The 12,051-nt window shown below is 42.1% G+C and overlaps 1 protein-coding gene across 2 annotated transcripts in view; it reads right to left on the minus strand.

Moving 5' to 3' along the window:
* efr3a (EFR3 homolog A (S. cerevisiae)) overlaps positions 1-12,051 on the minus strand; it is a 289,424-nt gene that overhangs the window by 32,190 nt on the left and 245,183 nt on the right. The window contains exons 17-18 of one of the 2 annotated variants that reach the window (XM_041841458.2): positions 5,421-5,543; positions 5,177-5,244 (exon numbers count right to left, since the gene is read on the minus strand). In XM_041841458.2, the coding sequence (XP_041697392.1) occupies positions 5,177-5,244; positions 5,421-5,543 (191 nt within the window). Of the gene's footprint in view, positions 1-5,176; positions 5,245-5,411; positions 5,544-12,051 lie in introns of both variants that reach the window. The other variant, XM_041841456.2, reaches the window with a different exon arrangement.

Below are 12,051 nucleotides of genomic sequence, written 5' to 3' on the forward strand. Positions count from 1 at the left end.
CTCACTGTGCGTGCAGATGGACTCACACCTGCCGGCTGCCTTTCCTGAGCAAGCTCTGCACTGGTGGTGCCCCGATCCCGCAGCTGAATCAACTTTAGGAGACGGTCCTGGCGCTTGCTGGACTTTCTTGGGCACCCTGACGCCTTCTTCAAAACAATTGAACCTCTCTCCTTGAAGTTCTTGATGATCCAATAAATGGTTGATTTAGGTGAAATCTTACTAGTATCAATATCCTTGCCTGTGAAGCCCTTTTTGTGCAAAGCAATGATGACGGCACGTGTTTCCTTGCAGGTAACCATGGTTAACAGAGGAAGAACAATGATTTCAAGCACCACCCTCCTTTTAAAGCTTCCAGTTTGTTTTTCTAACTCAATCAGCATGACAGAGTGATCTCCAGCCTTGTCCTCGTCAACACTCCCACCTGTGTTAACGAGAGAATCACTGACATGATGGCTGCTGGTCCTTTTGTGGCAGGGCTGAAATGCAGTGGAAATGTTTTTTGGGGATTAAGTTCATTTTCATGGCAAAGGGGGACTTCGCAATGAATTGCAATTCATCTGATCACTCTTCATGACATTCTGGAGTATATGCAAATTGCCATCATCAAAACTGAGGCAGCAGACTTTGTGAAAATTAGTATTTGTGTCATTCTCAAAACTTTTGACCACGACCGTAGAACACAAGAGGAGAGAAAAGTATGCTCTTCTTTTTTAAGGTATCTGTGACCAACAGATGCATCTGTATTCCCAGTCATGTGAAATCCATAGATTATTATTATCCATATATGAACTGTAACTCAGTAACATCTTTAAAATTGTTGCGTTTATATTTTTGTTCAGTGTAGGTGTGCATGCACAACTCTAGATTTTGAACATACTCATATTATTGCATAGCAAAAATCCCAACTTTAAATCATTCTTCTTCTTCTTCTTCTTCTACACTGTTTAAATTAGAAACACCAATCTAACTGTATAAGGTGTAGACTGGATTAGGTTACTTGCATACACATTTTTGCTATACTGTATTTTATAATCTTTTTGTCCATCTTCATTCACTTTAATGGGACTTTTTTCCAACATTCTAAAGCTCCCAGACACATCAGCTAATTTGACCTTTTTACCTTAAACTCATCCTCTACCTCTCTGCTATTCAAATGTGAAATAGTAACAGAATTATCTGGTACTGATCAAATGTTACAGCTGTTTAAGTAACCACATCAACAACATTTTGGCACACTTTTTATAAACTGAACTTTTTACCACTTGCCCAACAAATTAGACAAAATGTTAGAGGGTATGACATCTTCCTCTACTTCTCTGCTACAAACGTACTGTATGTCAGCATGTTTTTCATACTGGGTTTAGCCATGGAGGGAGCAGGCCAGCCAAGGCAACTGTGACCTAGCAACAACTGCCTCGGACAGCAACTGCCACCATTCACTCCCTTAATATTTCATCCGATCACTTCTCATTGCACTTAACTACACAACATCTGACCACAATTACACAACTACTGACCACAACCTCACAACTACTGACCACAACACAACCAGAGACCATAATTCCTGCCCACAACCACAGACCACAACCCCTGACCACAACCACACAACTCCTGACCACAACTCCTGCCCACAACCACACAACTACTGACCACAACACAACCACAACCCCTGACCACAACTACTGGGCAAACACACACAACTACTGACCATCACCACACAACTACTGACCACAACTCCTGACCACAACTACTGGCCACACAACTACTGACCACAAACACACAAGTACTGGCCACACAACCACAACTCCTGACCACAACCACACAACTGACCACAACCACACAACTACTGACCACAACTCAACTCCTGATGACAACACCTGACCACAACACAACCACAGACCACAACTCCTCACCACATCTACTGACCACAACCACACAACTACTGACCACAACTACTGACCACAACCTCACAACTACTGACCACAACACAACCAGAGACCATAATTCCTGCCCACAACCACACAACCACAACACAACCACAGACCACAACCCCTGACCACAACCACACAACTACTGACCACAACTCCTGCCCACAACCACACAACTACTGACCACAACACAACCACAACTACAACACAACCACAGACCACAACCCCTGACCACAACTCCTGACCACAATTCCTGACTAGTGTTGTGGTGACCGTATTACCGCCGTGGTGACCGTTTAGTTGCGGTGATCGTTTACTCACGGTAATTAGGCTTCTCCAAGCTCTGATGCTGCTGATGGTCATTAGTAGCCTACCAAACTTGCTAACTGCCTGGTACTCAGCACTCTATTGTCCCTCTAATCCCTCTGACATCAATGCAAATGTAATCGAAAATCTAATCAAACACTTCATGAGAGGCCATGAGCTCATATTGCGCAAGATTTCTATAGGTTATGCAATTGCACGAGAAAACAGTGATGGCCTCTATTAAAAAGAGGAGGATCCCATCAGCTTTATTTAGGCTTACTATATTTATTTCTCAACTTTCCTAAAATTAAGCACAATGCTTATCTTTACAACAGGAGTATAGCCAACCTGGCTGGCATGAAAATGAACCACCAGAAAAGCATCCTCCATTCGCTATTTAAGTACATAGATGTATTTTTTCCGCTGCCCACGTTTCAGTATGAAAAATGTATGCACTCACTAATTGTAAGTCGCTCGAAATAAGAGCATCTGCTAAATGACTAAAATGTCAATTGGATCACTCAAAAATACAACTTTGGCCCCATGTAGCTCAGTTGGTAGAGCATGGCAACGCCAGGGTTGTGGGTTCGTTTCCCACGGGGGGCCAGTATGGAGAAAAAAAATGTATGCACTCGCTAAATGTAAAGTTGCTCTGGATAAGAGCGTCTGCTAAATGACTAAAATGTAAATGTTTCGAGACAGGTGCATGATAATGGTCCATTCTAAATCAAAGCTAATTTCACACATATATTATTTAGTATATATAAAGACAAGATTAAATCAATAATAGTCTGATGGGTGACAATATTAGCCTATCACTTGTGAATTACATATTATCACTTGTGAATGATGCCCAGCATAAGAAACAAATCCTTTTCTTTGCAACTTTTTATAATCATAGTCACACACCTTATGTAGCCTAGCCCATAGAACTATATGTTTTAATAAGGTTAGTATCACAACTAAAGTGGCCAAATAACTTCTTAAAATGAAACACATTAATCCGCTTTACAAGGTGTGTAGAGCCTAACTGCATACATAAACAGTTTGGGGAAGATAATTTACCATAAAAATGCACCTTCATAATAAAAGCATTACATGCAAAATCGCTAATGGAACATTCCTGCTAATGGAACATTCAAGCTTATAGCCTACTGCCATGTGCACATTGCTGCGCTTATAATGTGAAGAAATAGCCTAATAGTTGATCAAAACACAACCACAGAACACAACTTCTAACCAGAACTACTAACCACAACTGCTAAACTACTGACAACAACCACTGACCACACAACTACTAAACTACAGGACTACTGACCACAGTCACAAAACTACTGACCACAACCACAGAACTACTGACCGCAACTACTGACCACAATTACTGACCACAACCAAACAACTACCGACCACAACCACACAACTACTGACCAGAACTCAACCACATACCACAAAACTACTGAACACAACCCCAAAACTACTGACCACAACTACTGACCAAACCTACTGACCACAACCTCACAATTACTGACTACAACACTACTGACCAAAACTACTGACCACAACGCCAGGGTTGTGGGTTCGTTTCCCACGGGGGGCCAGTATGAAAAAATTCAAAAAATAATGCACGCACTCACTAACTGTAAGTCGCTCTGGATAAGAGCGTCTGCTAAATGACTAAAATGTAAATGTGAATGTAACTACTGACCACAATTACTGACCACACCCGCACAACTACTGACCGCAATTTGACCACAACCACACAACTACTGACCACAACCACACAACTACTGACCACAACAACTCAACACAACTACTGACCAAAACTACTGGCCAAAAGTAATTACCAAAACTACTGACCACAATCACTGAGCAAAACCACACAACTCCTGACCACAATCACACAACTCCTGACCACAACTACTGAACCACACAACTACTGACCAAAACTACTGACCACAATCACTGAGCAACACCACACAACTACTGACCACACCCACTGACCACAACCTCACACCTACTGACCACAACCACATAATTACTGACCACAACCACATAATTACTGACCACAACCACTAAACTACTGACCAAAACTACTGACCACAACCACTGACCACAATTTGACCTCAACAACTGACCACAGCCACACAGCTACTGACCACAACTACTGAAGACAACTACTGACCAAAACTACTGACCACAACCACACAACTACTGACCACAACCTCACAACTACTGACCACAACTACTGACCACAACAACACAACTACTGACAACAATTATGGACCACAACCAACCAACTACTGACCACAGCCACACAACTACTGAACACAACTGCTGACCAGACAACTACTAAACCACAACTAATGACCACAACCACACATCTACTGACCACAATTATGGACCACAACCACACAACTACTGACCACACAACTACTGACCACACTCAACCACATCCCACATCTCCTGACCACAACCACTGAACACAACTACTGTCCAGACAACTACTAAACCACACATCTACTGACCACAAACACAAAACGACTGAACACAACTACTGACCACTAGACCACAACTACTAAACACAATTACTGACCACAACCCCTGACCACAACCACAAGTACTGACCATGACCACACAACTACTGACCACAACTTCTGAACCACACACCTACTTACCAAAACTATTGACCACAACTACTGATCTAACATATTGACCATAAACACACAACTACTGACCACAACTGATGACCACAACCACTGACCAGTACTGACTAGGGATGGGCATTTGAAATGATTTCACTTTGTGCTTCCTCATCCATTGCATGAGAGAATATATGTCAACATATCTGATCAATGAATATTTGAATGCAAGGTGAAGAGGTCAGTGCTTGAATGGTAGCTGTCAAAAGATCTGGAGTCAGTGGGTGACCAGATGACACTTACGGACACTTCTCCCTGAAGATGTGCTCAGGGAGGAGGTAAGGGGCCTCCAGGTTCCTCATCTCAATCACCTAGAAGAGTAGAGTGGGATGGAGAGACAAACAGATTGAGGGAGGGAGGGAGAGAGAGAAGTAAAAGTAAACATATTATTGTGGATGCTGTTACTACTGGCCTACATACAACTCAAGGTAAGAGTCGATTTTGGCTGAATTCTCTCTTTAATTCCGAGGTAATTTACCTTGCTTACGTGTTGACAGAAGGGCGGGTTGGCGATCATCTGACTAAGGAAGTTCAGGTAGGCCGCCACTAGTGCCATGATGCCACAGCGGATGACCATGGGCATGTTCTCCTCATTAGCCAAGGTCATATCCTGGAACCAATTAGAAGCTTTAGAACTATGCCACACAAGGGCTTCATTTGCAACAGATAAAAATAAAATAAAATAAAATATTGTTCTGAGAAGAGAAAATGTGCCTTTGGCTTTAGTGTAGCATAGAGTACATTACCACAGCCCTACGGCTAGCTAGCTATCCTATAGCATTCTATGCTAGTTGCAATTAATTCAAATCAGGCATTCAACTAATATTTACATTCAGTCCACAATGAAGGGCGTTCGCAACCACCTGACTCAGGGTCATGTTCATTACAGCACACCATTGCAAAGGAAAACGAAAATGAGCGTTTATTATTGGATAGTATCAGCAGGGTTGTATAGGTTACTTTCTAAATGTAATCTGTTACAGTTCCTAGTTACCTGTCCAAAATTGTAATCAGTAATTTAACTTTTGGATTACCTAAACTCAGTAACAATCTGATTACTTTCAGTTACTTATGGATTACTTTCCCCTTAGAAGAAGACTAAAATGATCCATCAAACACATTTAGCGTGTCATCATAGTGGTCAATGTATTTTTCATAAACATCCTTTCGGAATTTAAAATTAATCCAAGAAGTAATCATCTAGTTTTTCAAAAGTATCTATAATCTGATTAGAATTGTTTGGCTAGTAGCGTAACAGATTACAGTTACTGTTTTTGTAATACGATTACATGTCATTGATTACATGTAATCAGTTACTCCCCAACCCTGAGTATCAGATAGTATCTTCCTGCTTCAGTCTGTTTTGGAGCATTTTCTTCAATTTTGTGCCTACTGAACACAACCTTGTTGCACTGCAGCAATGCTGAGAGGACATCCCTGGCATTTGGGTCTGAGGCATTGACTGATAAAATCAAGCTCCTCAAAGATATTTACTCCCTTTAAATCACAGCGATATCATTTTGCCACAGCTTCCCATGTTGATAGGGCTATTGTAATTCTGTGCCTGTTTATTTAATTTCCATTGATAGCTCTGTTAGCTCCCTTTAGAAACACACTGTTAGCTCCACCAATGCTATTAATAGTTTTATATCAAGCTTTCATTTTGCTACATGTGCTTATAAGCATAGGGGTATTGTCAATAGTGATCTTGTGCACATTATCCTGAATTCTACTATTAGCTCTGCAACTTTGAATCCAATCAGGAAGCCTATTGTGGCTATATCATCCAGTTCTATTGACCCCTGTGTTACCATGGATACTCCTGCTGTTTTCAAATCTCGCAGAGGGCTTGGACTGATACATACAAATGTGTCTACACTGGACTTTCTGGATGTCTGGGTGCATGACACTAGCCCAGACGTTCTGGTTATCCCAGAGACCTGGCTAAATAATTTGATTATGGATAAGGATGTTGATATTGCGGACAACAGAAAGGGGGAGGGGTGGCTATTTATGTAAGATCTTCTCTTATGGCATCATGCACTCTTAGCATCTTTGTCCCCATTTTTGGTATTTGAACTGGTTTTGTTAGGAGATCTAAACATTCTTCAGATCAGTTTAAGAATATCTGTCTTGAGTTCAACTTGACTCAGCTGATAATGAAACCTACTCAGATTAATGTAAAAAACCTAGCAAACTCCTCATTGACCTTATCCTGACTAACCGTCCCCATAAGTATTTGGCTAGTGGTGTTTTTGCCAATGATATCAGCGACCACTATAATTGTGAATATACAGTTGAAGTCGGAAGATAACGTACACCTTAGCAAAATACATTTCAACTCAGTTTTTCACAATTCCTGACATTTAATCCTAGTAAAAATTCCCTGTTTTAGGTCAGTTAGGATCACCACTTTATTTTAAGAATTTGAAATGTCAGAATAATAGTAGAGAGAATGATTTATTTCATCTTTTATTTATTTCATCACATTCCCAGTGGGTCAGAAGTTTACATACACTCAATTAGTATTTGGTAGCATTGCCTTTAAATTGTTTAACTTGGTCAAACGTTTTGGGTAGCCTTCCACAATCTTCCCACAATAAGTTGGGTGAATTTTGGCCCACTCCTCCTGACAGAGCTGGTGTAACTGAGTCAGGTTTGTAGGCCCCCTTGCTCGCACACGCTTTTCAGTTCTGCCCACAACTTTTGTATAGGATTGAGGTCAGGGCTTTGTGATGGCCACTCAAATACCTTGACTTTGTTGTCCTTAAGCCATTTTGCCACAACTTTGGTATGGACAATGATCCCAAGCATACTTGTCCATTTGGAAGACCCATTTGCGACCAAGCTTTAACTTCCTGACTGATGTCTTGAGATGTTGCTTCAATATATCCACATATTTTTTCTTCCTCATGATGCCATCTATTTTGTGAAGTGCACCAGTCCCTCCTGCAGCAAAGCACCCCCACAGCATGATGCTGCCACCCCGTGCTTCACGGTTGGGATGGTGTTCTTCGGCTTGCAAGCCACCCCCTTTTTCCTTCAACCATAACGATGGTCATTATGGTCAAACAGTTATATTTTTGTTTCATCAGACCAGAGGACATTTCTCCAAAAAGTACGATCTTTGTCCCCAAGTGCAGTTGCAAACCGTATTCTGGCTTTTTTATGGCGGTTTTGGAGCAGTGGCTTCTTCCTTGCTGAGCGGCCTTTCAGGTTATGTCGCTATAGGACTCGTTTTACTGTGGCTATAGTTATTTTTGTACCTGTTTTCTCCAGCATCTTCACAAGGTCCTTTGCTGTTGTTCTGGGATTGATTTGCACCTTTCGCACCAAAGTTCGTTCATCTCTAGGAGACAGAACGCGTCTCCTTCCTGAGCGGTTTGTACAGAAGAACGTGGTACCTTCAGGCGTTTGGAAATTGCTCCCAATCAGGGGCGGTGTGTTCATTAGGGCGATATGGGCGACGCACTGCCAAACGGGAAAAGGAAGGGATTTTTTTTCTAATCAATTATATCACGGCAACAGTAGTTTTCAGTGTTCTAATCTAGACCTCTGATCTGCCACTAAATGTCCAAATCAGGCTAAAGTCGTGCTTCAAATGGCCCCGCCCGTTTTGGGGCAATTTCAGTCAGGTTGAAAATCGCCCCAGAAGTCTCTCAGACTCTCATGTAAAATCTTTTTTTTTTCAAATATCAGAGCTTTCAATACAATCTCTATGGGTTCCGGGAGGGCTTGCACTTACGCGCTTTCGTCATACATAACATAACCATGAACATAACTAAGAAAAGAGCGGGTAGCAGCGTCAATCAATTCACGTACTACTGTCAAGATGGCTAGCGTTCAGTGCAACTCGATTGTCTTTTTGAAAGAAGTTCATTTTTGTCGGCGAACAAATCAAGATAAATTGGCAACGAAACAATTAGGACCTCCCAGACCAAATTTAATAATTCAACAGGTTTCTACTAAAGGGGGAAAGTCCTACACCCGAGGATTTTCCAAAAATTGGTACGAACGAAAAACCTGGCTAGCAGGCTGCGATGTAGCTAATGCAGTCTTCTGCTACCCCTGCTTACTCTTTCACCCTGAAGGCGGCACGGCAGACAGCACCGCTTGGACAGCGACAGGTGTAACGGACATGCACCATCTTTCAGAAAAGATTAAGAAACATGAGCTGTCAAAGACCCACATGGATAGCTGTTTGAGATTGTCTGCTTTGGGGAGAGTGAACTTTGCCACTCAACTGGATGAGGGATACAGGCTAGCTGTCCGCCGCCACAACGATGAGGTTAGCAAGAACCGCCACATCCTCAGCCGGCTAATCCAGTGTGTGAAGTTTTGCGGAGTGTTTGAGTTAGCTTTTGCGAGGCAAAGATGAAACTGAGGGCTCCACCAACCCTGGTATTTTTCTTGGACTTGTCAACTTTGTGGCACAATTAGATGAGGTGTTTGATGACCATCTTAAAAATGCTAAAGTTTTCAAGGGGCACATCAAAGACCATTCAAAACGAGCTACTGGAGTGTATGCTAGCGGTCATGAGGGAACATATTGTGGAGGAGGTGAAGTCGGCGAACTTCGTAGCTATCCAAGCTGACGAGACCACGGACGTTTCTACACAGACACAGCTGGTGCTTGTGCTGAGGTACATAGATAGCAAGAAGATTTTGTTTTTTTCCTGGAGCTTTTTCACAAAATCATGCCCCACGTCGACATTCTGTACCAGAAGCTACAGAAGAAGGACATCGATGCTATCTTCATCAAACGTGCCCTCGACAGCTTCACAAGCAGTGTGCAGGCCATAAGGTAAGATTAAACAATATCATTCGATCTTTCTCAAAGCAGAGCTTTATTTGAAAATGTATGCATGAAAGGAGACATCATCATATTTACAAATCTATACAATTGGCCAGAATATGGTGGTTCATTTTTACAAAGCCATACAGATAGCTGTGTTTACCTTTTCTATAAATTATTTTCAAATTCTGTTTTCAGGCAAAATGTCTATCACTGTTCATTTTCACAAATCTATACAAGAGGGCAGAATATGGAAGTCTATAAAAATGTCTTATGACCAATAACTTGCATCAATGTTTTCAGTAGCCTCTATCAAAAGCTCCTGCTTGCTTGTTGTGAATTATGCTCAGGTGCACATATTTCCAATTCAACCATGAGGCCTTTTTGAAGCAAGTAATGTGTATATCAGTATTGACTTATATGCTGCCCCTGTCTTCATGTTGTTGCTGGACATATCTTTTTTTAAATGTGTGTAGGTCACCAAATTATCAGAAAAATTGCCCCCCCCTGAGAATTTTTTCAGGAGCCGCAACTGCTCCCAATGATGAACCAGACTTGTGGAGGTCTACAATTTCTTTTCTGAGGTCTTGGCTGATTTCTTTTGATTTTCCCATGTGTGGGCACACTTTTTCAGTTCTGCCCACACATTTTCTATAGCATTGAGGTCAGGGCTTTGTGATGGCCACTCCAATACCTTGACTTTGTTGTCCTTAAGCCATTTTGCCACAACTTTGGAAGTATGCTTGTGGTCATTGTCCATTTGGAAGACCCGTTTGCGACCAAGCTTTAACTTCCTGACTGATGTCTTGAGATGTTGCTTCAATATATCCACATAATTTTCCTTCCTCATGATGCCTTCTATTTTGTGAAGTGCACCAGTCCCTCCTGCAGCAAAGCACCCCCACAGCATGATGCTACCACCCCCGTGCTTTACGGTTGGGATGGTGTTCTTCGGCTTGCAAGCACCCCCTTTTTCCTCCAAACATAACGATGGTCATTATGGCCAAACAGTTCTATTTTTGTTTTATCAGACCAGAGGACATTTCTCCAAAAAGTACGATCTTTGTCCCCATGTGCAGTTGCAAACCGTAGTCTGGCTTTTTTATGGCGGTTTTGGAGCAGTGGCTTCTTCCTTGCTGAGCGGCCTTTCAGGTTATGTCGATATAGGATTAGTTTTACTGTGGATTAAGATACTTTTGTACTAGTTTCCTCCAGCATCTTCACAAGGTCCTTTGCTGTTGTTCTGGGATTGATTTGCACTTTTCACACCAAAGTATGTTCATCTCTAGGAGACAGAACGCGTCTCCTTCCTGAGCGGTATGACGGCTGCGTGGTCCCATGGTGTTTATACTTGCGTACTATTGTTTGTACAGATGAACATGATACCTTCAGGCGTTTGGAAATTGCTCCCAAGGATGAACCAAACTTGTGGCGGTCTACAATTTTTTTCTGAGGTCTTGGCTGATTTCTTTTGATTTACCCATGATGTCAAGCAAAGAGGCACTGCGTTTGAAGGTAGGCCTTGAAATACATCCACAGGTACACCTCCAATTGACTCAAATGATGTCAATTAGCCTATCAGAAGCTTCTAAAGCCATGACATCATTTTCTGGAATTTTCCAAGCTGTTTAAAGGCACCGTCAACTTAGTGTATGTGAACTTCTGACCCATTCAAATTGTGATACAGTGAATTATAAGTGAAATTATCAGTCTGTAAATAATTGTTCGAAAAATTATGTGTCATGCACAAAGTAGATGTCCTAACCGACTTGCCAAAACTATAGTTTGTTAAGAAATTTGTGGAGTGGTTGTAAAACGAGTTTTAATGACTCCAACCTAAGTGTATGTAAACTTCCGAAAAACTGTATTTTCAGGTCTCTCCAGCGATGTTCAATCGGGTTCAAGTATGGGCTCTGGCTGGGCCACTCAAGGACATTCAGAGACTTGTCCCGAAGCCACTCCTACGTTGTCTTGGTTGTGTGCTTAATGTCGTTGTCCTGTTGGAAGGTGAACCTTCGCCCCAGTCTGAGGTCATGAGCACTCTGGAGCAGGTTTTCATCAAGGATCTCTCTGTACTTTGCTCCGTTCATCTTTGCCTCGATCCTGACTAGTCTCCCAGTCCCTGCCGCTGAAAAACACCCCCACACCATGATGCTGCCACCACCATGCTTCACTGTAGGGATGGTGCCGAGTTTCCTCCAGACGTGACGCTTGGCATTCAGGCCAAAGAGTTTAATCTTGGTTTCATCAGACCAGAGAATCTTGTTTCTCATTGTCTGAGAGTCTTTAGGTGCCTTTTGGCAAACTCCAAGCAGACTGTCAT

Source organism: Coregonus clupeaformis, unplaced genomic scaffold (genome assembly GCF_020615455.1).
Source record: "Coregonus clupeaformis isolate EN_2021a unplaced genomic scaffold, ASM2061545v1 scaf0021, whole genome shotgun sequence".
In the NCBI taxonomy this organism is placed as follows: domain Eukaryota; kingdom Metazoa; phylum Chordata; class Actinopteri; order Salmoniformes; family Salmonidae; genus Coregonus; species Coregonus clupeaformis.